Source organism: Chiloscyllium plagiosum, unplaced genomic scaffold (genome assembly GCF_037043375.1).
Source record: "Chiloscyllium plagiosum isolate Xiang-an unplaced genomic scaffold, Cpla_swu_hap1 HiC_scaffold_7, whole genome shotgun sequence".
In the NCBI taxonomy this organism is placed as follows: domain Eukaryota; kingdom Metazoa; phylum Chordata; class Chondrichthyes; order Orectolobiformes; family Hemiscylliidae; genus Chiloscyllium; species Chiloscyllium plagiosum.
Window position 1 is genome coordinate 81,850,191 of NW_028270145.1, and position 27,478 is coordinate 81,877,668.

Sequence of the window (27,478 nt, forward strand, 5' to 3'; positions counted from 1 at the left end):
TATGTCCTGTCCCACTGGCAGAACAGACCCAGCAGAGGTGGCTACACTGTCAGTTGAAAGGGATTTGTTCTCGGAGTCCTCAACATTAACTCTGGACACCAAGAAGTCTCATGGCTTCAGGTTAAACATAGGCAAGGAAACCTCCTACTGATTAGTACATACCATCCTCCCTCAGCTGATGAACTGGTCCTCCTCCATGTTGAACAATACTTAGAAGACATACAGAGGATGGCAAGGGCACAAAATCTACTCTGGGTGTAGGATTTCAATGTCTACCACAGAGTAGCACCGGAGCAGTACCACTAATGGAGCCACTAGACTGGGTCTGCAGCACGTAATGAGGGAGAAACATTCTGGACACTATCCTTTCCAATCCACCAGCTGCAGATACAACTGTCCATGACAGTATCATGGAGAGTGACCAACGCACAGTCATTGTGGAGATGAACTTCCACATTCACATTGAGAATAAACTCCATTTTGTTGTGTGGCACTATTACCGTGCTTAATGGGACAGATTTGTAACAGATTTGACAACTCAAGACTGGGCATCCATGAGGCACTGTGGACCATCAGCAACAGAATTGCATTCTAGCACAATCTGTAACCTCATGATCCAGCATATTCTCCATTCAACCATTACCATCAAGCCAGGAGATCAATTCTGATTCAATGGAGAGTGCAGGGGGGTAATGACAGGAGCAGCACCAGGCATATCTGCAGATGAGGTGTTAATCTGATGAAGCCAACAAACAAGACTACTTGCATTCCAAACTGCATAAGCAGCAAATGATAGACAAGTTGAAGCGATCCTGCAACTAACTGATCAGATCTAAGCTCTGCAGTCCTGCCACATCCAGTTGTGAATGGTGGTGGACAATTAAACAACTCACAGGAGGAGGAGGAACCACAAATATCCCCATCCTCAATGATGGAAGAGCCCAGCAGATCAATGCAAAAGATAAGACTGAAGCTTTTGCAGCAATCTTTAGCCAGAAGTGCTGAGTTGGTGGTCCATCCTGGCGTCCTCCAAAGGTCCCCAACATAACACATACCAATCTTCAGCCAATTTGTTTCACTGCCTGTGAACAAGTGGTTGGAGATACTGGCTACTGCAAAGGCTATGGGCTGTGACAACATTTTGGCACAGAGTGGAAGACTTGTGCTCCAGAACTTGCCGCCTCCCCAGACATCTGTTGCAGTACAGCTACAGTGCAGGCATCTACAGGACAATATTGGAAATTACCCAGGTATGTCCTGTACATAAGAGGCAGGACAAATCAAAATCAGCTAATTACTGGCCAATCAGTCTTCTCTTGATCATCAGTAAAATGTCTCATCAATAGTGCTATAAGCAGCATGTGCTCAGCAATAATCTGCTCAGTGACACCCAGTTTGGGTTCCACCAGGGCCACTTAGCTCCTGACCTCATTACATCCTTAGTTCAAATATGGGGAGGATGTTTCTGGTGGTGGATGCATCCAGAACCAGGGATCACAGTCTGACGATTCAAGGTGGATCATTTAGGATGGAGATGAGGAGACATTCCTTCACCTAAAGAATGTTGAGGCTGTGGAATTCATTACCACAGGAAGTAGTTGATGCCAAAACATTGGATGTATTCATGAAGTGGCTAGATATAGCACTTGGGGTGAATGGGATCAAAGCTTATGGAGAGAAAGCAGAATTAGTTGGATGATCAGCCATGATTGTGATGAATGGTTCAAAGAGAGCAACAAATATGCAGGGAAATTGGGAGACTTGCAGTAATAGGGTTTTCATAGTAGGGGATTTTAATTTTCCTACCACAGACTGGGACTACCATAGTTAAGGACTTAGATCGGGTGGAATTTGTTAAGTGTGCTCTGGAAAGTTTCCTTAAGCAGTATATAGAGAGTTGTATTCAGGAAGGGGCAAAACTCGACCTACTCTTGGACAAGTGACTGAGGTGACGGTGGGGAAGCACTTTGGGACCATATATAGATTATAGAACATAGAATATTACACATAGTTGTGCCAATTTTAAAATAGTTATGGAGAGTGACAAAGCTAATCCACAGGTTCAAGTGCTAAATTGGGGCAAGGCAAATTTTGATGGAATTAGATAGGAGCTTTCAGGGATTAATTGGAGTAGCTTGTTAACAGGCAAAGGGATCTCTGGCAAGTGGGAGGCTTTTAAAAGTGTGATAGCTAGAGTTCAAGGTCTATATGTCTCTGTGAGGGTGAGGGGAAAGGTTGGCAGGGTAGGGAACCCTGGATGACAAGAGATGTTGATGTCAATCATTTATATAAATCATTTGGATGTGAGCATAAGAGGTATTGTTAGTAAGTTTGCAGATGACACCAAAATTGAAAGTGTAGTAGACAGTGAAGAGGGTTATCTCAGATTACAATAGGATCTTGACCAGATGGGCCAATGGGCTGAAAGTGGCAGATGGAGTTTAATTTAGATAAATGCAAGGTGCTGCATTTTGGGAAAGCAAAGCTTAACAGGACTTATACACTGAATGGTAAGGTCCTAGCTGAACAAAGAGACCTTGGAGTGCAGGTTCATAGCTCCTTGAAAGTAGAGTCGCAGGTAGATAGGATAGTGAAGGCGGCGTTTGGTATGCTTTCCTTTATTAGTCAGAGTATTGAGTACAGGAGTTGGGAGGTCATGTTGCGGCTATACAGGACATTGGTTAGGCCACTGTTGGAATATTGCATGCAATTCTGGTCTCCTTCCTATTGGAAAGATGTTGTGAAACTTGAAAGGGTTCAGAAAAGATTTACAAGGATGTTGCCAGGGTTGGAGAATTTGAGCTATCGGGAGAGGCTGAACAGGCTGGGGCTGTTTTTCCCGGAGGGTCGGAGGCTGAGGGGTGACCTTATAGAGGTTTACAAAATCATGAGGGGCATGGATAGGATAAATAGACAAAGTCTTTTTCCTGGGGTGGGGGAGTCTAGAACTAGAGGGCATAGGTTTAGGGTGAGATGAGAAAGATATAAAAGAGACCTAAGGGGCAACTTTTTCATGCAGAGGGTGGTACGTGTATGGAATGAACTGCCAGAGGAAGTGGTGGAGGCTGGTAAATTGCAACATTTAAAAGGCAGTTGGATGGGTATATGAATAGGAAGGGTTTGGAGGGATATGGGCCTGGTGCTGCAGGTGGGACTAGATTGGGTTGGAATATCTGTTCAGCATGGATGGGTTGGACTGAAGGGTCTATACCTTTATATAACTCTATGTTTCTATAACACTCAAGAAGCTTGGTACCATTCAGAACAAAACAGCTCACTTGACTGGCACCATACCCACAAGCATCCATCCCTCCACCATTGATGATCAGTAGTAGAAGGTGCACTATCCATAAGATGCAGAGCAGAAATTCACCAAAGAGCCTCAGCACCTTCCAAACCCATGACCACTTCCAACTAGAAGAACAAGAGGAAAGATAAATGGGAACATCACCACCTTCAAGTTCCCCTCCAAGATACCCCCCATCCTGACTTGGATATATATCACCATTCCTTCACTGTCACTCATTCAAAATCCTGGAATTCCATCAGCCAGGGCATTGTGAGTCAACTCATAGCAGGTGGACTGCACCAGTTCAAGAAGGACAACTAAGGTCAGGCAATAAAAACTGCCTAGCCAACAATGTCCACATCACATCACTGAATTTCTTTAAAAGGTGGTTGCTTGTTATCACCTCACCAGGGAACAAATTTCCCACTAGTTAGCCATTAAACCATTGCAGACTTCTGCCAGGTAGTCTTTTCTCTCCTCCAATGAAATAAGGCCAAACTTCTGACCTTTTTTTCTCCCAACCATAAATCTTCATCACCATCACCACATGAATTAATTATGCCGCACTTTTTTGTATTGTTACTTATCGCCATTCAATATTAGATCAACACAAATTTGTACACAATATTCCAAGAAAAACAAAATTAAGTTAATATTCTGGTTCCACTTGACCTTTGTGAAGCAATTTGACATTAAATCATTAGTTTGGCAGTGTAAAGTGAACAGAATGATATTTGATGCTGGAAATGATGAGTTAGTGAAGACAAGTGTTTCCTAATGCTGTGGATGTCTCTGTAACGATAAAGGACATTATCCTCCAATCAGAGTGTGAGAGATTACTGTGGCAAATTCGGGAAAGGGTGGAGCAAGTAGTTGAGCAACAGTTGAAATGGCCTTGCATGCAATACTTGGCACTGCCCATTCGTATTGAATTACGATAGCAATTTTAAACTTCAGCACCACCTACAAATGGAGTGCCTTTCGAACCTTTAGACAGAAGCAGAACCTAGAAACAGAAATATCAGTAAGTCGAGCCATTAGGGCCAACTTATGATTCACTAATTATAATTAGTCACTTCCAATGCACAGCATTGACAGCTATCCACTTCTTTCTGTCATCTAGTCAATTATTTATCTACTACACAATTTTTCACTTCGTTTAGTCTTCTTGTTTGTTGCAAGAAGGGAAAGTTGCTGTAGTCCCAAAGGACTGCTCTCACATGAAATGGTTTAACCTAAGGGTTACCACACCTCTGACAAGAGGGTCCTTCATGGTAACCTCTGCTGGTATGGAAATTGAACTTGTGTTGTTGAAATCACCCAGCATTACAAGCCAGACATTTGGCCAATTCAGAGAATCAACTCTCAGGAATGCCAAGAAGTTGATCAATAGAATACATATGAATTTAGTTATCTTCTCCGTACACTTTCAGATTGCTCAGGTAAAAGGCTGCATAGAATAACAGTACCAGTTTATCAGAAACACTGGACAATAACTTACCTGCAGTCTGTATTATTAGAAGTTTGCCATTCCTTTCCAGAAGACTGTGAAAATACTTAATGGTATCATGCGCATTTTCCACAAAGTACAGCAACTAGTCAGCAAAAATAAATAGAAGCACAGATAAGTTATGAATATAAATCCTTATATTAAAATTAATTGGGATACAATTATCAGTGCCTAAAAACACAAACTTTGAAATTCTTGTGGGCATATCCTGGAATCTTTGATCCAACGGCAAAAAACCTTACTTAATAAAGTCAATTTCATTTTATGAAATATCATTCAGAAGTAGCAAAGTTTAAATTTACTTGACTGGCAGTTCAGAGGAGGTTGATACCTGGAATGAGTGGTGATTCTTTATGAGGATAGGTTGGACAGACTGGACTGGTTTCTCCTGGAGTTATGAAGAGTGAGGGGATTTCATTAAAGATTATGAGATACTGAACAACCTTATCAAGGTCAATGTCAAAATGTCACTTCCTATTGTGGATGAGCCCCGACCCAAGTGACTCTCTTTAAAAATTAGATGTCACCCTTTTCAGATTCAGAGGAGGACAAATCTTCCTGACAGCAAGTTGTGCAGCATTGGAATTCTTTCCCTCTCAAAGTGGTAGTAGTTGTAGAGTCGTTGAATACTTTTAAGGCAGAGTTAGACTCTTTTCTGGAAAGGAATCAAAGGTTATTGTATCCCTTGCAGGGACTATGAAATCTGATCTCCCATATCTCATAGGAGGAGTGGTATGCTCTTCCTGTGAGATATGGGAGATCAGGGAGAAGTCAAATCATCCCTGATAGCTATGTCTGCAGGAACTAAGAAGTGTGCCCACCTGCAGCTCCTCTCAAACTGTATGGGTCAGTTGGAGTGGCAGTTGAACCCACTGAGGAGCATACATGAGGCAGAAAGCTTACTAGACAAGGTTTCAGGGATGTGGTCACCGAGATTAATAGTGACTGCTAGGAGGGGCAGGCAGGCAGGCAGTACAGGAGTCCTCTGTGGCTATTCCCCTCTCAAGCAGACATACCATTTTGGATATTGCTGGGGAGTGTGATATCTCAGGGCAATGCAACAGCAGCAGCCAGATCAGTGGCATCACAATTGGTTCTGCTGTACAGCACAAAGTGTCAAAAGTATAGGTAAGCAGTAATAATAGGAAACTCGATAATCAGGGCCATAGACAGGTGTATCTGTGGCCATGAGTGAGACTCCAGGATGTTGAAAGGGGAAGTTGAGCAGCTTGATGTCATGGCCTATACAATGAACAACAATGGAAAGAAGACAAATGAGATTCTGCAAAGAGAATTTAGAGCATCAGGTAGGAAGTTGAAAAGCAGAACCTTTAGTGTTGTAATGTTGGAATTACTCTCTGTGCTACGTATTAGTGAGGCCAGGAAGAGGACAGTGCATTTCAATGCATGGCTAAAGGACAGGTGTAGGAGGGAGGGTTTCAGGTATCTGGATCACTTGCATCTCTCTCAGGGCAGGACAGGTTGTACGTGAACTGGAGGCGCACTAACATCCTGCAGGAATATTTGCCCATGCCACTCAGGAGGGTTTCAACTAATGAGGCAGGAGGATGTAAACCAAAGTATTAGATCAGTATGTGGAGTTATTGAGTAGAGGTAGAGGTTATGTCAAATAACGCGAAGAAAGGCAGAGTTAGGCTAATGAACACTGCAGGACTGGCAATCAGAAGTTTTAACCTAAGAAGTAAGGCAGATGAGTTTTGAGCCTGGATTAGTGTAGAGAACCATGATAATGTCGCCATGACAGAAATTTGACTGAGAGAATGCAGGACTGATAGCTCAAAGTTCCAGAATTTAGATGTGATAGAGAGGTGGGGAAATGCATTACTAGCTGCAGACAATGTCACAACTGCAGCAAGGGAGGATATTTCAGAAAGCTCATCCAGCAATGCCCTTTGGGTAGAACTCAGGAATAAGAAAGGTACAATCACAACCCCTAGTTAGACCCCACTTGCAGTATTGTGAACAGATCTGGGCATCATATTTAGGAAGGATATATTGGCCTTGTGGGGAATACAATATAAGTTTACAGGAATAATACCTGGACTTCAGGGGTTAAATTATAAGGTGTGATTATACACATTAGGCTTGTTTTCTCCAGAATATAGAAATGTAAGGGGTGCTCAAAGTCTTCAAGATATTAACAGGAAAAGACAAGGTAGACAAAGTATTTCCACTAGTTGGGGATTCTATAACTTGGGGCATGGTCTCTAGAATTAGGACCAGACAATTCAGAGAGATGTCAGGAATTGCTTCTTCTGTTTGGAAACTTTTTCACAAGCAGTGGATGCAGAATCAGGTGTAAATTTTAAATTTTAGATGGATAAGTTTTTGTTAAGCAATGTTTTTAAGGGGTATAGGCCAAAAATAGGTATATGGAATTAAGCCACAGATGATTGAACGTTGGAACAGGCTCAATGGGTTACATTTGCTCCTATGTTCCTATATTCTTACTGATATGATCTGAAGTATATAAGCTAGCTAACCACACAGCCTTGTCCATCACACAAGCCAGCCTTCCATCCATTAACTCCATCTACACTCCTCACTGCCTCAGGCAGCCAACATAATAAAAAATCCCTCCCACCCTGTTTATAATCTCTTCCAAAATCTTCTGTTGGGCAGAGGACACAAAAGCTTTTCCACATGTTCCAGCAGATTCAAGAATAGCTTTCTTCCCCACTGTCATTAGACTTCTGAGTAGACCTCTCCAGTTTTAAATTTAATGTTGACCTCATTCTCTGTGCACCTTCTCTGCAGCCGTAACATTTTATTGTTTGCTTTGTTCTATTACCCTTATGCATTTTGTATGGTATGATCTGCTTGTAATGCACACAAAACAAAACTTTTCACTGTACCTAGGTACATGCAACAATAATAAAGCAAATCAAATTGAACCAAAACAAACCATTAGATTGAACCAAATTGAACCAAAACAAATTTTCCTTTCCTTCCATCTATTACATTCTTGCCTAGTTGCTTAACTTGTCCATATTTTCTGTGGACTCATCTGCACCAGAGACACCAAAGGACAGGCAAATTAAAATAAGGAAAAACTTACAAAGACATAATGTCAAAATGAATATGAATTCTTAAACTGACCATGGTACTTAGAACCATTAGTATTTTAGACATTAAGCAGCATGGATGTGAACTTGCTCTACATTTAGCCCTGAGTGACAGGTTGAATGTGCTGTGACTGCTGGCTATTAAGTTAACCGAACAGCAGTTACCTCAATCATATGAATGAAATCAAACTTCTTGCTTTCTTTTCTCTCCTTGTTTTGCTTTTCATAGTCAGTTGTATACATCTGGTTCCAAGTGAAAGAGGCATTCAGTCCTTGACCCTTCTCTTTTATGAGCTCTAAAAGTAATATATCATTAGAAGGGCTTTTCTCTTATTAATAAAGTAATCAGAAATACTATTCATCATATCCAGGTTCCTGAAACCGAATTGTAGGCACTTGGTTGTCTGCTTTTAGGTGAAAACAGTGGCATGTTAGATTTGGTCCAAGGAAATAACATATTAAGCATTGTATTAATTTGTTTGCAGTTCAACATATTATTGAAAATCATAAACTGTTTTGTAAAATGTATACACCATCATTCAACAAATCTAGTATGAGGTGGTACATTTTAAAAACAATTCTTTCTTGGGATATGGATACCGCTGTTAAGGCCATGATTCATTATCCATCCCTAATTGTCCTTGAGGAGATGGAGAGCCATTTTCCTGAACCTTTACTGTCTTTGTTCTCTGTAGATATGCTCAAATACTGTTAAAGTGTTAGTTCCAGTGATTGTCAAGGAATAGCAATATAATTCCAATTCAGAATGCTGTGTGAGTTGGAAAGCTCCCATGTATCTGTTGTTCTTGTGCTTCACATTATAGCTGATATTTTAATGATAATAGTCAATCATTTTTGACCTAAATAACACTCTGGATTTTTTTAAAATTTAGTAAAACACATTTCAAATTAAGAAGCAGATATTATAGCAAACTAATCGATTTCTACATGTGTAGTTTGCAACTGCAAAGCAGACCGAGTCAGGCAGAGTCACAATATTGTATATACACAGTACATGAAGGCATAGAATCCCTACTGTGTGGAAACAGGTCCTTCAACTCAACAAGTCAACACCGACCCTCCAAAGAGTCACCCACTCAGACCCATTCCCTACATTTACCCTGACTAATTCATCTAAACTGTGCATCCCTGAACACTATGGGGAATCTAGCTTGACCAATTCACCTAACCTGCAAACTTTGGACTGTGGGAGGAAGCCAGAGCACCCAGAGGAACCCATGCAGAGATGGGGAGAATGTGCAAACTCCACAGAGTCACCCTTGACTTGGATCGAAACCAGGTCCCTGGCACTGTGAAGCAGCATTGCTAACCACTGAGCCACTGTCTTTAAAGGCAAACTTTCTTAAAAGGAAGGGACATATAAAACTAGTAGAGGTCCTGTGTTTCAAAGGAGGCTTTGAGAGTGTTTGCAGTATATCTTGTATACGACACAGGCTGCTGCTTGTGTTCATCAATGGTGAAGGATATGAATGTTTCAGGTGTTCAATTGGCTTCTGAGCTTTCATCCAGGAAAATGAAGAGAATTGGTGACAGTGAGGACTGCAGGTGTATTGGCGACAGTGAGGACTGCAGGTGTATTGGTGACAGTGAGGACTGCAGGTGTATTGGCGACAGTGAGGACTGCAGGTGTATTGGTGACAGTGAGGACTGCAGGTGTATTGGAGACAGTGAGGACTGCAGGTGTATTGGCGACCGTGAGGACTGCAGGTGTATTAGTGACAGTGAGGACTGCAGGTATATTGGAGACAGTGAGGACTGCAGGTGTATTGGTGACAGTGAGGACTGCAGGTGTATTAGAGACAGTGAGGACTGCAGGTGTATTGGAGACAGTGAGGACTGCAGGTGTATTGGTGACAGTGAGGACTGCAGGTGTATTGGAGATACTGAGGACTGCAGGTGTATTGGAGACAGTGAGGACTGCAGGTGTATTGGTGACAGTGAGGACTGCAGGTGTATTAGAGACAGTGAGGACTGCAGGTGTATTGGCGACAGTGAGGACTGCAGGTGTATTGGTGACAGTGAGGACTGCAAGTGTATTGGAGACAGTGAGGACTGCAAGTGTATTGGAGACAGTGAGGACTGCAGGTGTATTGGCGACAGTGAGGACTGCAGGTGTATTAGCGAAAGTGAGGACTGCTGGTGTATTAGCGACAGTGAGGACTGCAGGTGCATTGGTGACAGTGAGGACTGCAGGTGTATTGGCGGCAGAGAGCACTGCAGATGTATTGGTGACAGTGAGGACTGCAGGTGTATTGGTGACAGTGAGGACGGCAGATGTATTGGTGACAGTGAGGACTGCAGGTGTATTGGTGACAGTGAGGACTGCAGGTGTATTGGAGATAGTGAGGACTGCAGGTGTATTAGAGATAGTGAGGATTGCAGGTGTATTGGAGACAGTGAGGACTGCAAGTGTATTGGAGATAGTGAGGACTGCAGGTGCATTGGAGACAGTGAGGACTGCAAGTGTATTGGAGATAGTGAGGACTGCAGGTGTATTAGAGATAGTGAGGATTGCAGGTGTATTGGAGACAGTGAGGACTGCAAGTGTATTGGAGATAGTGAGGACTGCAGGTGCATTGGAGACAGTGAGGACTGCAAGTGTATTGGAGATAGTGAGGACTGCAGGTGTATTGGCGACAGTGAGGACTGCAAGTGTATGGGAGATAGTGAGGACCGCAGGAGTATTGGTGACAGTGAGGACCACAGGTGCATTGGTGACAGTGAGGATCGCATGTGTATTGGAGACAGTGAGGACTGCAGGTGTATTGGCGAAAGTGAGGACCACAGGTGCATTGGTGACAGTGAGGACCGCAGGTGCATTGGAGACAGTGAGGACTGCAGGTGTATTGGTGACAGTGAGGACTGAAGGTGTATTGGGGACAGTGAGGATTGCAGGTGCATTGGAGATAGTGAGGACTGCAGGTACATTGGAGACAGTGAGGATTGCAGGTGTATTGGAGATAGTGAGGACTGCAGGTCCATTGGAGACAGTGAGGATTGCAGGTGTATTGGAGACAGTGAGGACTGAAGGTGTATTGGGGACAGTGAGGACTGAAGGTGTATTGGGGACAGTGAGGACTGCAGGTGCATTGGAGACAGTGAGGATTGCAGGTGTATTGGAGACCGTGAGGACTGCAGGTACATTGGAGACAGTGAGGATTGCAGGTGTATTGGAGACAGTGAGGACTGAAGGTGTATTGGGGACAGTGAGGACTGAAGGTGTATTGGGGACAGTGAGGACTGCAGGTGCATTGGAGACAGTGAGGATTGCAGGTGTATTGGAGATAGTGAGGACCACAGGTGTATTGGTGACAGTGAGGACTGCAGGTGTATTAGTGACAGTGAGGACTGCAGGTGCATTGGAGACAGTGAGGATTGCAGGTGTATTGGAGATAGTGAGGACTGCAGGTGTATTGGTGACAGTGAGGACTGCAGGTGTATTAGTGACAGTGAGGACTGCAGGTGTATTGGGGACAGTGAGGACTGCAGGTGCATTGGAGACAGTGAGGACTGCAGGTGCATTAGAGACAGTGAGGATTGCAGGTGTATTGGAGACAGTGAGGACCACAGGTGTATTGGTGACAGTGAGGACTGCAGGTGTATTAGTGACAGTGAGGACTGCAGGTGCATTGGAGACAGTGAGGACCACAGGTGTATTGGTGACAGTGAGGACTGCAGGTGCATTGGAGACAGTGAGGACTGCAGGTGTATTTGAGACAGTGAGGACTGCAGGTGCATTGGAGACAGTGAGGACTGCAGATGTATTGGAGACAGTGAGGACTGCAGGTGTATTGGAGACAGTGAGGACTGCAGGTGTATTGGCGACAGTGAGGACTGCAGGTGTATTGGTGACAGTGAGGACTGCAGGTGAATTGGAGACCGTGAGGACTGCAGGTGCATTGGAGACAGTGAGGACTGCAGGTATATTACCAACAGTGAGGACTGCAGGTGTATTAGTGACAGTGAGGACTGCAGGTGTATTGGTGACATTGAGGACTGCAGGTGTATTGGTGACAGTGAGAACTGCAGGTGTATTGGTGACATTGAGGACTGCAGGTGTACTGGTGACATTGAGGACTGCAGGTGTATTGGTGACAGTGAGGACTGCAGTTGTATTGGTGACATTGAGGACTGCAGGTGTATTGGGGACAGTGAGGACTGCAGGTGTATTAGTGACAGTGAGGACTGCAGGTGCATTGGAGACAGTGAGGATTGCAGGTGTATTGGAGACAGTGAGGACTGAAGGTGTATTGGGGACAGTGAGGACTGCAGGTGCATTGGAGACAGTGAGGACTGCAGGTGCATTGGAGACAGTGAGGACTGCAGGTGCATTGGAGATAGTGAGGATTGCAGGTGTAGTGGAGACAGTGAGGACCACAGGTGTATTGGTGACAGTGAGGACTGCAGGTGTATTAGTGACAGTGAGGACTGCAGGTGCATTGGAGACAGTGAGGATTGCAGGTGTATTGGAGACAGTGAGGACTGAAGGTGTATTGAGGACAGTGAGGATTGCAGGTGTATTGGAGACAGTGAGGACTGCAGGTGCATTGGAGACAGTGAAGATTGCAGGTGTATTGGAGACAGTGAGGACTGCAGGTGCATTGGAGACAGTGAGGATTGCAGGTGTCTTGGAGACAGTGAGGACTGAAGGTGTATTGAGGACAGTGAGGATTGCAGGTGTATTGGAGACAGTGAGGACTGCAGGTGTATTGGGGACAGTGAGGACTGCAGGTGCATTGGAGACAGTGAGGACTGCAGGTGCATTAGAGACAGTGAGGATTGCAGGTGTATTGGAGACAGTGAGGACCACAGGTGTATTGGTGACAGTGAGGACTGCAGGTGTATTAGTGACAGTGAGGACTGCAGGTGCATTGGAGACAGTGAGGACCGCAGGTGTATTGGTGACAGTGAGGACTGCAGGTGCATTGGAGACAGTGAGGACTGCAGGTGTATTTGAGACAGTGAGGACTGCAGGTGCATTGGAGACAGTGAGGACTGCAGATGTATTGGAGACAGTGAGGACTGCAGGTGTATTGGAGACAGTGAGGACTGCAGGTGTATTGGCGACAGTGAGGACTGCAGGTGTATTGGTGACAGTGAGGACTGCAGGTGAATTGGAGACCGTGAGGACTGCAGGTGCATTGGAGACAGTGAGGACTGCAGGTATATTACCAACAGTGAGGACTGCAGGTGTATTAGTGACAGTGAGGACTGCAGGTGTATTGGTGACATTGAGGACTGCAGGTGTATTGGTGACAGTGAGAACTGCAGGTGTATTGGTGACATTGAGGACTGCAGGTGTACTGGTGACATTGAGGACTGCAGGTGTATTGGTGACAGTGAGGACTGCAGTTGTATTGGTGACATTGAGGACTGCAGGTGTATTGGTGACAGTGAGGACTGCAGGTGTATTGGTGACATTGAGGACTGCAGATGTTTAGGGGACAGTGAGGACTGCAAGTGCATTGGAGACAGTGAGGACTGCAGGTGTATTACCGACAGTGAGGACTGCAGGTGTATTGGGGACAGTGAGGACTGAAGGTGTATTGGGGACAGTGAGGACTGCAGGTGCATTGGTGACATTGAGGACTGCAGGTGTATTAGTGACAGTGAGGACTGCAGGTGCATTGGTGACAGTGAGGACTGAAGGTGTATTGGGGACAGTGAGGACTGAAGGTGTATTGGGGACAGTGAGGACTGAAGGTGCATTGGGGACAGTGAGGACTGCAGGTGCATTGGAGACAGTGAGGATTGCAGGTGTATTGGAGACAGTGAGGACTGCAGGTGTATTAGTGACAGTGAGGACTGCAGGTGCATTGGAGACAGTGAAGATTGCAGGTGTATTGGAGACAGTGAGGACTGCAGGTGTATTGGTGACAGTGAGGACTGCAGGTGTATTAGTGACAGTGAGGAGTGCAGGTGTATTGGTGACAGTGAGGACTGCAGGTGTATTAGTGACAGTGAGGAGTGCAGGTGTATTAGTGACAGTGAGGACTGCAGGTGCATTGGAGACAGTGAGGATTGCAGGTGTATTGGAGACAGTGAGGACTGAAGGTGTATTGGGGACAGTGAGGACTGCAGGTGCATTGGAGACAGTGAGGACTGCAGGTGCATTGGAGATAGTGAGGATTGCAGGTGTAGTGGAGACAGTGAGGACCACAGGTGTATTGGTGACAGTGAGGACTGCAGGTGTATTAGTGACAGTGAGGACTGCAGGTGCATTGGAGACAGTGAGGATTGCAGGTGTATTGGAGACAGTGAGGACTGAAGGTGTATTGAGGACAGTGAGGATTGCAGGTGTATTGGAGACAGTGAGGACTGCAGGTGCATTGGAGACAGTGAGGACTGCAGGTGCATTGGAGACAGTGAGGACTGCAGGTGTATTTGAGACAGTGAGGACTGCAGGTGATTTGGAGACAGTGAGGATTGCAGGTGTATTGTAGACACTGAGGACTGCAGGTGCATTGGAGACAGTGAGGACTGCAGATGATTTGGAGACAGTGAGGACTGCAGGTGCATTGGAGACAGTGAGAACTGCAGGTGCATTGGAGATAGTGAGGATTGCAGGTGTATTGGAGACAGTGAGGACCACAGGTGTATTGGTGACAGTGAGGACTGCAGGTGTATTAGTGACAGTGAGGACTGAAGGTGATTTGGAGACAGTGAGGATTGCAGGTGTATTGTAGACACTGAGGACTGCAGGTGCATTGGAGACAGTGAGGACTGCAGGTGTATTTGAGACAGTGAGGACTGCAGGTGCATTGAAGACAGTGAGGACTGCAGATGTATTGGAGACAGTGAGGACTGCAGGTGTATTGGAGACAGTGAGGACTGCAGGTGCATTGAAGACAGTGAGGACTGCAGATGTATTGGAGACAGTGAGGACTGCAGGTGTATTGGAGACAGTGAGGACTGCAGGTGTATTGGTGACAGTGAGGACTGCAGGTGCATTGGAGATAGTGAGGATTGCAGGTGTATTGGAGACAGTGAGGACCACAGGTGTATTGGTGACAGTGAGGACTGCAGGTGTATTAGTGACAGTGAGGACTGAAGGTGATTTGGAGACAGTGAGGATTGCAGGTGTATTGTAGACACTGAGGACTGCAGGTGCATTGGAGACAGTGAGGACTGCAGGTGATTTGGAGACAGTGAGGACTGCAGGTGCATTGGAGACAGTGAGAACTGCAGGTGCATTGGAGATAGTGAGGATTGCAGGTGTATTGGAGACAGTGAGGACCACAGGTGTATTGGTGACAGTGAGGACTGCAGGTGTATTAGTGACAGTGAGGACTGAAGGTGATTTGGAGACAGTGAGGATTGCAGGTGTATTGTAGACACTGAGGACTGCAGGTGCATTGGAGACAGTGAGGACTGCAGGTGTATTTGAGACAGTGAGGACTGCAGGTGCATTGAAGACAGTGAGGACTGCAGATGTATTGGAGACAGTGAGGACTGCAGGTGTATTGGAGACAGTGAGGACTGCAGGTGTATTGGAGACAGTGAGGACTGCAGGTGTATTGGAGACAGTGAGGACTGCAGGTGTATTGGCGACATTGAGGACTGCAGGTGTATTGGTGACAGTGAGGACTGCAGGTGTATTGGTGACATTGAGGACTGCAGGTGTATTGGGGACAGTGAGGACTGCAGGTGTATTGGTGACATTGAGGACTGCAGGTGTATTGGTGACAGTGAGGACTGCAGGTGTATTGGTGACATTGAGGACTGCAGGTGTATAGGGGACAGTGAGGACTGCAAGTGCATTGGAGACAGTGAGGACTGCAGGTGTATTGGAGACAGTGAGGACTGCAGGTGTATTACCGACAGTGAGGACTGCAGGTGTATTAACGACAGTGAGGACTGAAGGTGTATTGGTGACATTGAGGACTGCAGGTGTATTAGTGACAGTGAGGACTGCAGGTGTATTGGTGACAGTGAGGACTGCAAGTGCATTGGAGACAGTGAGGACTGCAGTGTATTGGAGACAGTGAGGACTGCAGGTGTATTACCGACAGTGAGGACTGCAGGTGTATTGGAGACAGTGAGGACTGCAGGTGTATTACCGACAGTGAGGACTGCAGGTGTATTAACGACAGTGAGGACTGAAGGTGTATTGGTGACAGTGAGGACTGAAGGTGTATTGGTGACATTGAGGACTGCAGGTGTATTGGTGACAGTGAGGACTGCAGGTGTATTGGTGACAGTGAGGACTGCAGGTGTATTGGAGACAGTGAGGACTGCAGGTGTATTAACGACAGTGAGGACTGAAGGTGTATTGGTGACAGTGAGGATTGCAGGTGTATTGGCGACAGTGAGGACCACAGGTGTATTAGTGACAGTGAGGACTGCAGGTATATTAGTGACAGTGAGGACTGCAGGTGCATTGGAGACAGTGAGAAGCGCAGGTTTATTAATGACAGTGAGGACTGCAGGTGCATTGGAGACAGTGAGTACTGCAGGTGTATTGGCGACAGTGGGGACTGCAGATGCTGGAAAATTAGAATTGATAAAGTGTGAAGCTGGAAAATGTACAGCAGGTTAAGCAGCATCAGAGGAGCAAGGGTGTCAATGTTTTGGGTCAGAATCTTTCATCAGAGTATTCAATCACACTCCTGCTTTTTGCCTTAAAGGTAATAAGAAGTCTGTGGGTGAGTTAATCTTCACAGAATTTGAACACAAACTGCCAGGGATTCTTTCTTGGCTCTTCCAGCAGATTCCATGTGTCTGCAGTAACTTCAAGTGAACAAAATGCCCACTTGACTTTTCAATGCCACTGGCGTAGGTGGTTTAAGGTGGTTTTAGACATCCACTGGTGTGTGCCTATGTTGATCTCTTGAAAACATCATTAATTAGTTTTATCTCCTGAGTTGGACATTTGCCCATTCAAATTTGTTTTCTTCATTTAAAGCTTAAAGAACTAGACATCAGTCAGAACAAAAGATCATCATTTGGCACTTTGTTTTCAATGAGCTAATATATGTTTCAGTCAATTCACAAATGATAACTCAATATAATGCTAGGATTCTTATCACTGAGTTCATAATTCAGTGTTTGAGCTCAATGGGATGCATCACATTTCCAGCATGACTATAGCTAGGAGTCATTTAATCAAAATATCTTTTCTTGTACTTTTCTTGTGCCTAGCCAATTGTGGTACAGCGCACTGAGATAGTGATCTGGGTCATCTTGGATTAGGGTGGCTGCACATACATTGCCTCAAAGATAGGCTCTTCAACTCTATCCGCTGGAGTGCTCCTTTACTTATATCTGCACATAGTAGTTTACCCAGTACAGATCTCCAATGAGGAATCTAAGATTCCTCTCTCTCCAATATTCAGGTAGCTGGTAGCTTCGGATTTGTGGATATCAAACTCACGTGACCAGTTACATCACAATGATTTACATAGATCTTATCGTACTACATCTTCCCTCAGATTTCTCTCTACTTGATTTAAATTATTCCAGTGGTTTGATTTTACTTAATTACATAGTCTGTGTAATCATTAACATCAATACTGTCATTTCCAATGTTCTCACCCGACCTCAGTGTGGATATGACTCCCAGCATTCCCGGTCTTGAGGTGAAGCCCGGTCTTGGTTGGAAGGACTGAACTGTTAGTTCTCTATTTTTCTAATTCATTACTGGACTTTTTATTTTTGTTCTATTTTTTCCTAAGAATTTGTAATTATGAAGTAGCTTCAGGCTTCCTATCCCTTAAGCAGACTGTCTGTCCTGGTTTTAAGATTGACTGTTTCCACCCTCAAGTTACAGCATCTCAACTACTTTGTGAATTTTCTTGAGTTATTTTACTTTCTGTTAGTTTTCAGACATTTTGTTGAACTTGAGGCTGTGTTGTACTGGTAAATATTCATTATTCAGTGGTGTTGTTCTTTAACTAATTAGAACTAATTCTAATGCATCAGTACCTTTTCTGTGCAACTGAGGGTAGAGTTCAGAAATTATCACCTTTTGTTTATTCTAGACTGGCATCTCTTCTTTAAGTGAGGTCAAAATTGTATGATTAATTCCATCATCATGATTTACATAAACATTCTTATACCAGACTTAAGTCAATTCTCTATTTTTATCTTTATGTTTCATCTGTGCTAACACAAAACTTCTTTACATATACATAGAAATGCAAAGGCACCTTCAGATAACATGAAGCTAAGGAAAGAATGTATTTTCAGGCATGCAGGAATGGTGAAGCCTTGAGAATGACTCTGCTCAAGCTTTGGGCAGGATGGACATTGCAACCTCACCAAAAGCTTCCTTTCAACATTTAATGCTGCACAACATCACATGTGTCCAACAGGTGCTTCCTCTCCAACAACATTGCCACCCCAACAAACCTCACACCCAGAGGGCTTGACACATTACTGTACCTGGACCACTGGGACATCTTACAGTCTCACTGAATGGACTAGAAAGCTGCTAGTAAACCTGTCTGAGTGGAAACTCTCTGAGGTGTGACTTCTTCTAGAGAGAGGGGCTGAAACCCCAGATTCATGTAATTAATGACCCTTGGAAGGCTAAACTGATCAATTGTTAAAAGGGAAACACTGCCATCCGAGAAGTCCTGGCCATTGGGTGTTGATCCCACAAACAATTATGTGGATGGACAATGTGAACGCGCGTTCCCATATCTCTCTTTGATTTCTTCTGTCCAGGTTCTATGCAATTCACTTCAAAAACCTTTCCAGATGATTAATTCCAGATCATTATAAAAGGAAATGGAATGTAGAGAGTACCTTTGATCAGCCCATATGTCCCCCAGCAAATGGTGAAAACTGCTCATGAATGACTTTACAATGCACAATTTCCATGAAGATGCTGCAGTTTTTTTACTTCTGACCATAGTTCAGAGCTGACCCCATTTGTTTGTAACTTAATGTACAAAATCTCAGGCCATTGGGCTGAAACATTGAATTTGAAAAGCAATATTTTATGAATTATAATGAGCATGTTCATTGAAGATAAGAATGCATGAATGATTAACTTATCTTTGCCAAAATTGGTTACCAGCCATCTTTGCATTATGTACTGTAACTATGTTTTCCATGATCAATTGAAAAAATGTTATGCCTCTTCTACTTGTGGGCATGGTCAGAAACAGATCAAAGATGAGTTCACACTTCAAGTAAAACTGCTGCATTTGTCTAAAAGCACATATTGAATATCAGCGTTTAATGTTAAAAGGTCACCTTTGTACTTGGAGATGAGTCCAGCATTAGGTTCCACCACTTCGTTGTGAATTGAAACACCTGGATGCTTGGAATGAATTTGCTCAAGAATTGCCAAGTCCATTTCCCCTGAATGAAGAAATAGAAAATTACTGAATATTTACTTCCAAATGTTCATTAAGTCAACCTTCCAATTGAAATATTTAAGCTGCAGTAAAACTGCTAGAATTTCACTTGTTCATTTCAAATATATCATACCATAACTGCCAATTGAGTAGAGTTCAAATCAAGGAAATCAGGAAAGAACTCAAGCAAAGAGTTAGGAGGGTTAAAATGGACCATGAGATGTCCTTGGCATACAGGATTAAGGGAAAAAAACCAATGCATTCTACACATACACAAGGAGCAAGAGTTTAGCGAAGTGAAGGGTAGGTTCACTCAAGGGGGTAAGGAGGAATTTATATGTGAAGCTGCAGAAATGAAATATTTTGCAATTGCATTCACAAAGGAGAATAACATGATGGTTGATGAGTCCAGAGAGCAGTATGTTGATATTCTAGGGCATGTTGATATTAAAAAGGTGGGTGATTCCAAAAGCGTTAAGATATGCCAGTTGTTACGACACAGAGTAAACCCTCCTGCTTAATTTAAAACCAGCAATAGACAAAGGATTTATCCCATGCAGTAATCTGTGAAAAATCAATCGGCCAAGAACTAGTTAAAGTAAAGATTAACAACGTTATTTCTTAAAGTATAACAAAGAATAATTAACTAACACCTATTTATGATTCCTTATCTCACCTATCTTTTACCTTCCCTTCTATGATACTTGCGCAATAAAACTCCCAATTATGATTTATAAAGCAAAACTTCTAATCTCAAAACCAGGCAGCTTTCGGTTCTCTTCTGTATTTCAGTCTTCTTTTCTTCTCCTTGGGGATTCTGTTTAAAGGTTACTGATCAATAAAGGTATTTCTAAGAGAGCAATTTTTTCAGGCTGCCTTTTTACATGTTGGTAACTTAGCAGGTCTCCTCTCAACTGTTCAATTTTCCTCAGTCTTATACTCCCAAAGCATCAGATTGTGTCATTGGCTTTTAAGATTGTCAATATACTAAATTCAAACTTGATTGAATCTTGGCACTTTTTGGAGTATAATTTAAACTGATAGGCTTAATTCAAATCTGGTTCATCATTTCCAGGCAACCAGCTAATTTAGATTTTGACCAAGTGTTACATTGTTACTTTATTAAGAACACTTGGTGCTGTCAGGTAGCTCTACCAGCTTTTAACTTTCTTAAAGGTGCACTGCACCCATATCTTCATAACTCAATCCCCAGGACCAGTTGGGATCTATCCCAGAATTCTGAGGGAGTCAGGTGAGTTAATTACTGTGGTCTTGTTCAAAATTTTTGTGTCCTCATTTGTCACAGGAGAAGGCTCAGAGAACTGGTGAATTGCCAATGTTGTGGCATTGTTTAACAGGGAATTTAACCAGACAGTTGCGTTTTGAAGATCTATTGCAGGAGCATAGTATACAGTAAATGTCAGAGCACTGAGAAGCATTAGCATACAGACTCAAAATGAAAACTGAGGTATATGTACGGATTAGGAATCTGAAGACAGACAGAGCTTTGAAAGTGGCAAGGTAAATGGATATGGTGGTCAAGAAGGCAAATACCTTGCTTTACTTCATTAGTCAAGTGTAAAGATTGACAAGTTGTAGAATTTTAGTTAAGCGACATTTGGAATATTGTGTGCCGTTCTGGTTGCCTTATTACCAGAAGGATGTGGAGGCTTTGGGGAAGGTACAGAAAATAGTTGCCAAGATGTTGCCTGGTTTGGAGGATATAAGATATGAGGAGGGATTAGTCAAATGTGATATTTTTTCGCTTGAATATCAGAGACTGACAGGTGACCTGAGTGAAATTTACAAAATTAGGAGAGGCATGGATAGAATGGGTAGTTGGAGAGTTTCTTACAGGTAAATAGTGTCAATTATTAGGTGACATAGATTTAGTATAACGTTTAAAGGAGAGACAATATTTACATACAGACTATGCCAAGTGCCTGGAACACACTGCCAGAGGAGTTGGTAGAAGCAGAGACAATAACTATTTTTAAGAGGCATCTTGGCTGACAAATGAATAGACAGATAATAGACGGAAGAGATTAGAGTGGTGCTGGCAAAGCAGAGCAGGTCAGGCAGCATCCGAGGAGCAGGAAAATTGATGCTTCAGGCAAAAGCCCTTCATCACCATTCCTGATGAAGTGCTTTTGCTCAAAACATCGATTTTCCTGCTCCTTAGATGCAGCTTGACCTGTTGTGCTTTACCAGCACCACTCTAATCTTAACTCTAATCTCCAGTGTCTGCTGTAGCCACCTCTACCTAGGCAATAGAGGGATACTGACTATGGAGGGGCAAAAGATTTTTAGTTTGTTAAGGCATCATATGTCAGCACAGTCTTGGTAGGTGAGGAATCTGTTGCTGTGCTGTTTGCTCTTTATTTGAGGCCCTTTGAGACCATCCTGCAATTCAATGAGATCATGACCGATTTTCTACTTCAACATGATTTTCCTGCGCTATAATTGTTTCCCGCAAAGTTTTTAATTTTCAGGAATCTATTTGTCTCAGGCTTGAGCATGGTCAATGATTAAACTTCCAAATATTTCTCTTCCAAATATTTACCACCCTCTGAGTGAAGAAATTCACTTATTAAATATAAAGGAAAGTATAAAGGAATATATTATATTGCTAATATAAAGGAAAACTGAAAGAGTTTTTAGATTTTTTAAGGACAAAAGAAAAGCAGAAGTGGCTATTGGGCCTCTGGAAAATGATGTGGGAGAGATAGCAATGGAGAACAAGGAAATGGCTGAGAAACTGAACAATTATTTCATGTCAGGCTTCATGGTGCTAGAAAAACTGAATGGCCTGAAGGTGGATAAATCCCCTGGACCAGCAGATAGCTGAAGCAATCGTTTAGGCATTAGTTATGATCTTTCAGGAATCACTGGAATCAGGGAGGATCCCAGAGGACTGGAAAGTTGCTAATGTGACACCCTTGTTTAAAAAGGGAGTAAGGCAAAAGATCGAAAATTACAGACCTATTAGCCTAACCTCAGTCGTGGGTAAGATCCTGGAATCCATTGTGAAGGATGAGATTTCTGAATACTTAGAAGTGTATGGAAAAATACGGCAAAGTCTGCTTGGCTTTATCAAGGGGAGATCATGCTTGACAAATCTGCTAGAATTCTTTGACGGAGTAACGAGTAGGTTAGACCAAGGAAAGCCAATGGATTTTATCTACCGGACTTCAAGAAGATCTTTGACAAGGTGCCACACAGGAGTAAGACAAGGGCCCATGGTGTAAGAGGCAAGGTACTAACATGAATAGAAGCTTGGTTGATTGGTAGAAAGCAGAAAGGGAGGATAAAAGAGTCCTTCTCAGTATCACAAGTGGTGTTCCGCAAAGCCCAGTTGGGACCACAACTTTTCACTTTATACATTAACGATATAGATGAAGGAACAGAGGGCCTTATGGCTAGGTTTGCAGACAAGACAAAGATAGTAGACAGACTATAGCATTGAGGAAGTGGGGAGGCTGCAGAAGGATTTGGACAGGTTAGGAGAGTGGGCAAAGAAGTGGTAGATCTAGTCCAGGATACTGTCAAGGTAAACTCACAATTGAGTCAGTAGCTAGGAAGGCAAGTGTAACGATGCAATTCGTTTTGAGAGGACTTGAATATAAAAGCAGGGGTGTACTTCTGAGGCTCTATAAGGCTCTGGTCAGACACATTTGAAGTATTATGTGCAGTTTTGGGCTCCATATCTCAGGAAGGGTGCACTGGCCCTGGAGCGTGTTCAGAGGAAGTTGACAAGAATGGTCTAAGGAATGCAAAGCTTAACATATGAGGAACGTTTGAGGACTCTGGGTCTATACTCGATGGAGTTTAGGAGGATGAGGGGGGATCTAATTAAAACATACAGAACACTAAATGGCCTGAACAGGGTGGATGTTTGGAAGATGTTTATATTGGTAGGAGAGACAAGGACTCAAGGGCATAGCTTTTGAGTAAAGGGACATGTTTTAGAACGGAGATAAGGAGAAACGTTGTTAGCCAGAAAATGGTGAATACATGAAATTCATTGCCACAGAATGCTGTGGAGTCCAGGTCATTGAGTATATTCAATACTGATTTAGATTAGTTCTTAAGTATCCAGGGGATTAAGTGTTACAGTGAGAAAGTGGGAGAATGGGTTTAGAATCTTATCAGAGAGGAAAAAGTGAAGACTGCAGGTACTGGTGATCAGTGTCAAGAGTGTGGTGCTGGAAAAGCACAGCAGGTCAGGCAGCATCCCAGGAGCCGGAGAATTGATGTTTCAGGTATAAGCTCTTCATCAGGAATGATTCCTGACGATGGGCTTATGACCGAAACATCGATTCTCCTCCTCTTCGGATACTGCCTTCCCTACTGTGCTTTTCCAGCACCACACTCCTGACTGAGAAACTTATCAGCCATGATTGAGTGGTGAAGTAGACTCGATGGGTTGAATGTCCTAATTTCTACTCCTATGTCTTACAGTCTATGGTCTAAGGCAGATTGCAAGGGTGGAGTAGCCCTGAGCACTGAACGTTATGGTCAATGGTGAATAAGGTGGGATACAATGTGAAGAACTTGTTGATGTCAAGAGCAAAAGGTTTTATTTTATAACCAAATATTGAATGATGAAACAAGGTTCTTGCTAGTGGCGCAAAATCTATTTGCATGTATTAACATGCTTTAATATCACATTACTACCTAATCTCACCCGACTTTGATATAGTTCTCATTTTTCCAGCTGCCAGATAGAAATTAAACAGTGACAGATGTGAAAGTCAGTTATTTCCTGGCAATGCAGCCCTCCTCTTGCTTCCCACAACCTCCTTCTTGGATGTCAGTCATCAACATCTGAGGGCAAACATCAAGGGCTGTGAACTCAGACACCACCACCCACCTGCACAGAATCAGACATCTGGACAAATGTGAGAGAAAATGGCATACAATACAGCAGGTATTAGGGAAGAAGGAGAAATGTAGGTCTTTATTTCACAGAGAATTAAATATAAAACTACAAGGTGCCAGTTAGACAACAGCTGGAGTATTGTGAACACTTTTGTTCCCCTTATCTAAGATATACTTGCTTTGGAGGCTCTGTAGCTTAATTCTAGGTATGGAGATATGAATAGCTCTCAGGAACCAAGGGTGCAAAAGGTATGTGGAGAAAGCTGGAAACAGGGTACTGGGTTGGATGATCAGCTAATAGCAGAACTGGCTTGATGGGTTGAACGGCCGACATCTGCTCCTGTTTTCTCTATTTGTATGTTTCTGTAAAGGGTTTGCCTTCTGAGAAGAGGTAGCTGTGATGAAGCTGTCACTGTAAGAAGTTATTTTTGTCTTGTTTTTTTCTTAAGCGAGATTGTAAGGCAGAGACGCAGTGTTAGAAGAAAGTGAGGACTGCAGATGCTGGAGATCAGTGTCAAGAAGTGTGGTGCTGGAAAAGTTTAGCCGGTCAGGCAGCTTCCGAGGAGCAGCAGAGTTGACATTCCAAGCATAAGCTCTTCCTCAGGAAAAGGCACAGAACTGGCTAGTTAAGACCACTTCATTAACCTCCTTGGGAGACCTTAGGGTTTTTATGAACAGGAAAAGTGAGGACTGCAGATGGTGGGGTTTTTATGAACAGTCTGAATAAACAGCTTTCATAGATTAGGGCTTTGGGGTTTTGGTTTTCAGTAGCATCAGAAACTATTGGGGTCTCAACATAGTTGGAAGCTTCAGTGAATGTCTCCTAGCTGTAACTCTCTCTGAATTTTCTCTTGATCTTTTTTTTTCCTGGATTGGAGAACTGCATGTGAGAATCTGTGCCTAAATTTTCCTTTTTTGCCAAGGGGTGTGTTGAAGGGATGTTACTGTATAGGAACATTTAATTAATGATAGTTACTGTATCTATTAATCTGTTAAGTTTTCCAAAAGAGTTGTTATTCTAAATTCCTCTTTCTTTGGTTATATTTTAACAGCATGTTCAAGTAAATTTTGTTTTGCTTAACATCATTTAACTAGTCACATTTCATCTGGAACAGATGCTTTACACTTGCCTTTAAAATAAGTAAAGGCCAGGGTCTTGGCTACCTTCCTAAAATATTTTAAGAGGTCCAGGACAAATTATGAGGCCTGTTGTCCAGATTAAAATCCCTAATTCCAAGTTGGGTTTTGGATTGTTGAACTCAAAGGCTTCATAGAGAGGAGGTGAAGTTAGAAGGTTGGCTTAATGAGGATAGTGATGACGAGCAAACCCATCGTAGTCAAAGGCCTGGTCAGGATCCATTTAAGTATGTCCAAGCTTTGCCTAAAATCAACGAGAAAAATGTAGAAGCCTTTTTCATTTCATTTGAGCAAGTGGCTAAACAAATGAAATAGCCAGTGACTATGTGGATATTGTTGATCGAAGCAAAGTTAGTAGATAGATCTAGTGAGGTCTTTGAATCACTATCAGAGGAGATTTCTGGGGAATATAATGAGGTGGAAAGTGCCATCTTGAGTGCTTACGAGCTAGTGCCTGAAGCCTACAGACAACGTTTCAGGAATCTGAGGAGGGACCCTGGTCAAACCTGTGTAGAGCTTGAAAGGATCAAACAAAATAATTTTGGTAATTGTAATTATAATTATAAAGGCATTGAAAGTTAGTCATTCATGTAACAGTCTCAGAGAAACAATTATTTTGGAGGGGTTCAAAAATTCACTTCCTGAAGTAATAAGAACTCATGTAGGAAAGTGAAGCATTAAAACCGCAAAACGAGCAGCTGAAATGGACGGTGATTATGAGTTGGTTCATAAATCAAGGCTTGGATTCCGGTATCAATTTCAATCCATGAGGGATGGAAATTGTGGAAAAGAGAAATGCTCAGGTGGTAAGGAAAAAGGAGATCATATTGAAATTAATGAAGGTAGTTTACCACAGGGTAAAAAGGAAACCCATGAGGGGAAAAGAGAAGTATAGAAGCTCAGGTGTTTTCACTGTAACAAAATAAGCCACATGAAGTTGCAGTGTTGGTGGTTTAGAAAAAGGACTGGGAAGACGGATGTGGGATTCACAGGATAAGCTAATGAATTTTGTTGAAGTGGTAAAGGAAAGCACAGTGAAAGCTAAAAGACTGCAGCATAATGTACAACCTGCCTGAGATAAAAGTGTCAGATTGCCTTAAACAATTTACTTGCAAGGGTAAGGTTTACTCATACATGCCAGAAGGGCTTAGAGTCAACGTAATGTATATGTAATGCAGTGTACTAATAACATAAGACTAAAGATTTTTAAAATTGCAACCACCTTTTGTGCATTGGTAATTCATTTTTTTAAGGGAGAGGTGTGATGATGCTATGGCTTTACACTTTCCCTGTGTTTGCATGGGTTTCCTTTGGGTGCTGTAGTTTCTTCCCACTGACCAAAGATGTACAGATTAGGTGGGTTGGCCATGATAAATTGCCCATAGTGTCCAGAGATGTGAAGGATAGATGGATTAGCCATGGGAAATTCAGGGTTACAGGCATAGAGTGGGAGGTGGGACCTGGCGGGATGGTCTTCAGAGGGACAATGTGAAACCAATTGTCCAATGGCCTAATTATGGAAGATTCCATAATTCATAAGAAGATTTCTTTTGCCATGTAATTTTAGCAAGTTCCACTTCAAATTCAAATTTGATTTGCTTTTTCTATCTAATATTTATTAAGAAGTTTATAAAGATCTATGGGTAAATTTTGACATTGTTTGATTCACAGGTTAACAAATTAGTTAGGAGCAAATTACTGCAGATGCTGGAATCTGTACTGAAAGCAATAATTCTGGAGATCACAGTGGGTCAGGCAGCACCCAAGGAGAGAGAGAGAGAGGGAGAGAGAGAGCAAACTGTCATTTTGAGTCTAGATGACACGTCACCAGAGCTGAAGTGAAGTGTGAAGGGGGCAGCAATAATGCACTGGGAAGGGCTGTTGGTGTGCTGAGGGAGAAAGATATTGATAGCTCAGATTAAGTGATTGGAATGTGAGAATGACAGAACAACAGTTTGTCTAACTGCCAGACTGGAAAGAACAGGTAGTTATTAGTTATTGCAAAATGCAAAATTAGCTGCAATTAAGCTGTTGTTGATTTTGCCAGTAAAATTATATTCCATTGCTCCATGTGAAGTTTTTTGCTTATTCCCTTGTAACAATATGATGCAATAGAAATCCTGAGCAGATTTCCATGGTTACAATAGTAATAGCATAACCACAGCTATTTGCTGGAGCCTCAGTGCAATTGTATGTCTCTCAGGCAATTAACTGCCGAGTATCAGAGCTTTCATCCTTTTAAGGATTC

At 43.0% G+C, this 27,478-nt stretch overlaps 1 protein-coding gene across 1 annotated transcript in view; it reads right to left on the reverse strand.

Annotated features, from left to right (window-relative positions):
• The window catches only part of LOC122551717 (histamine N-methyltransferase-like), a 40,138-nt gene that overhangs the window by 4,728 nt on the left and 7,932 nt on the right, over positions 1 to 27,478 (reverse strand). The window contains exons 3-5 of the mRNA XM_043694073.2: positions 19,109 to 19,216; positions 8,051 to 8,181; positions 4,791 to 4,884 (exon numbers count right to left, since the gene is read on the reverse strand). Coding sequence (XP_043550008.1) covers positions 4,791 to 4,884; positions 8,051 to 8,181; positions 19,109 to 19,216 — 333 coding nt within the window. The remainder of the gene's footprint in view (positions 1 to 4,790; positions 4,885 to 8,050; positions 8,182 to 19,108; positions 19,217 to 27,478) is intronic.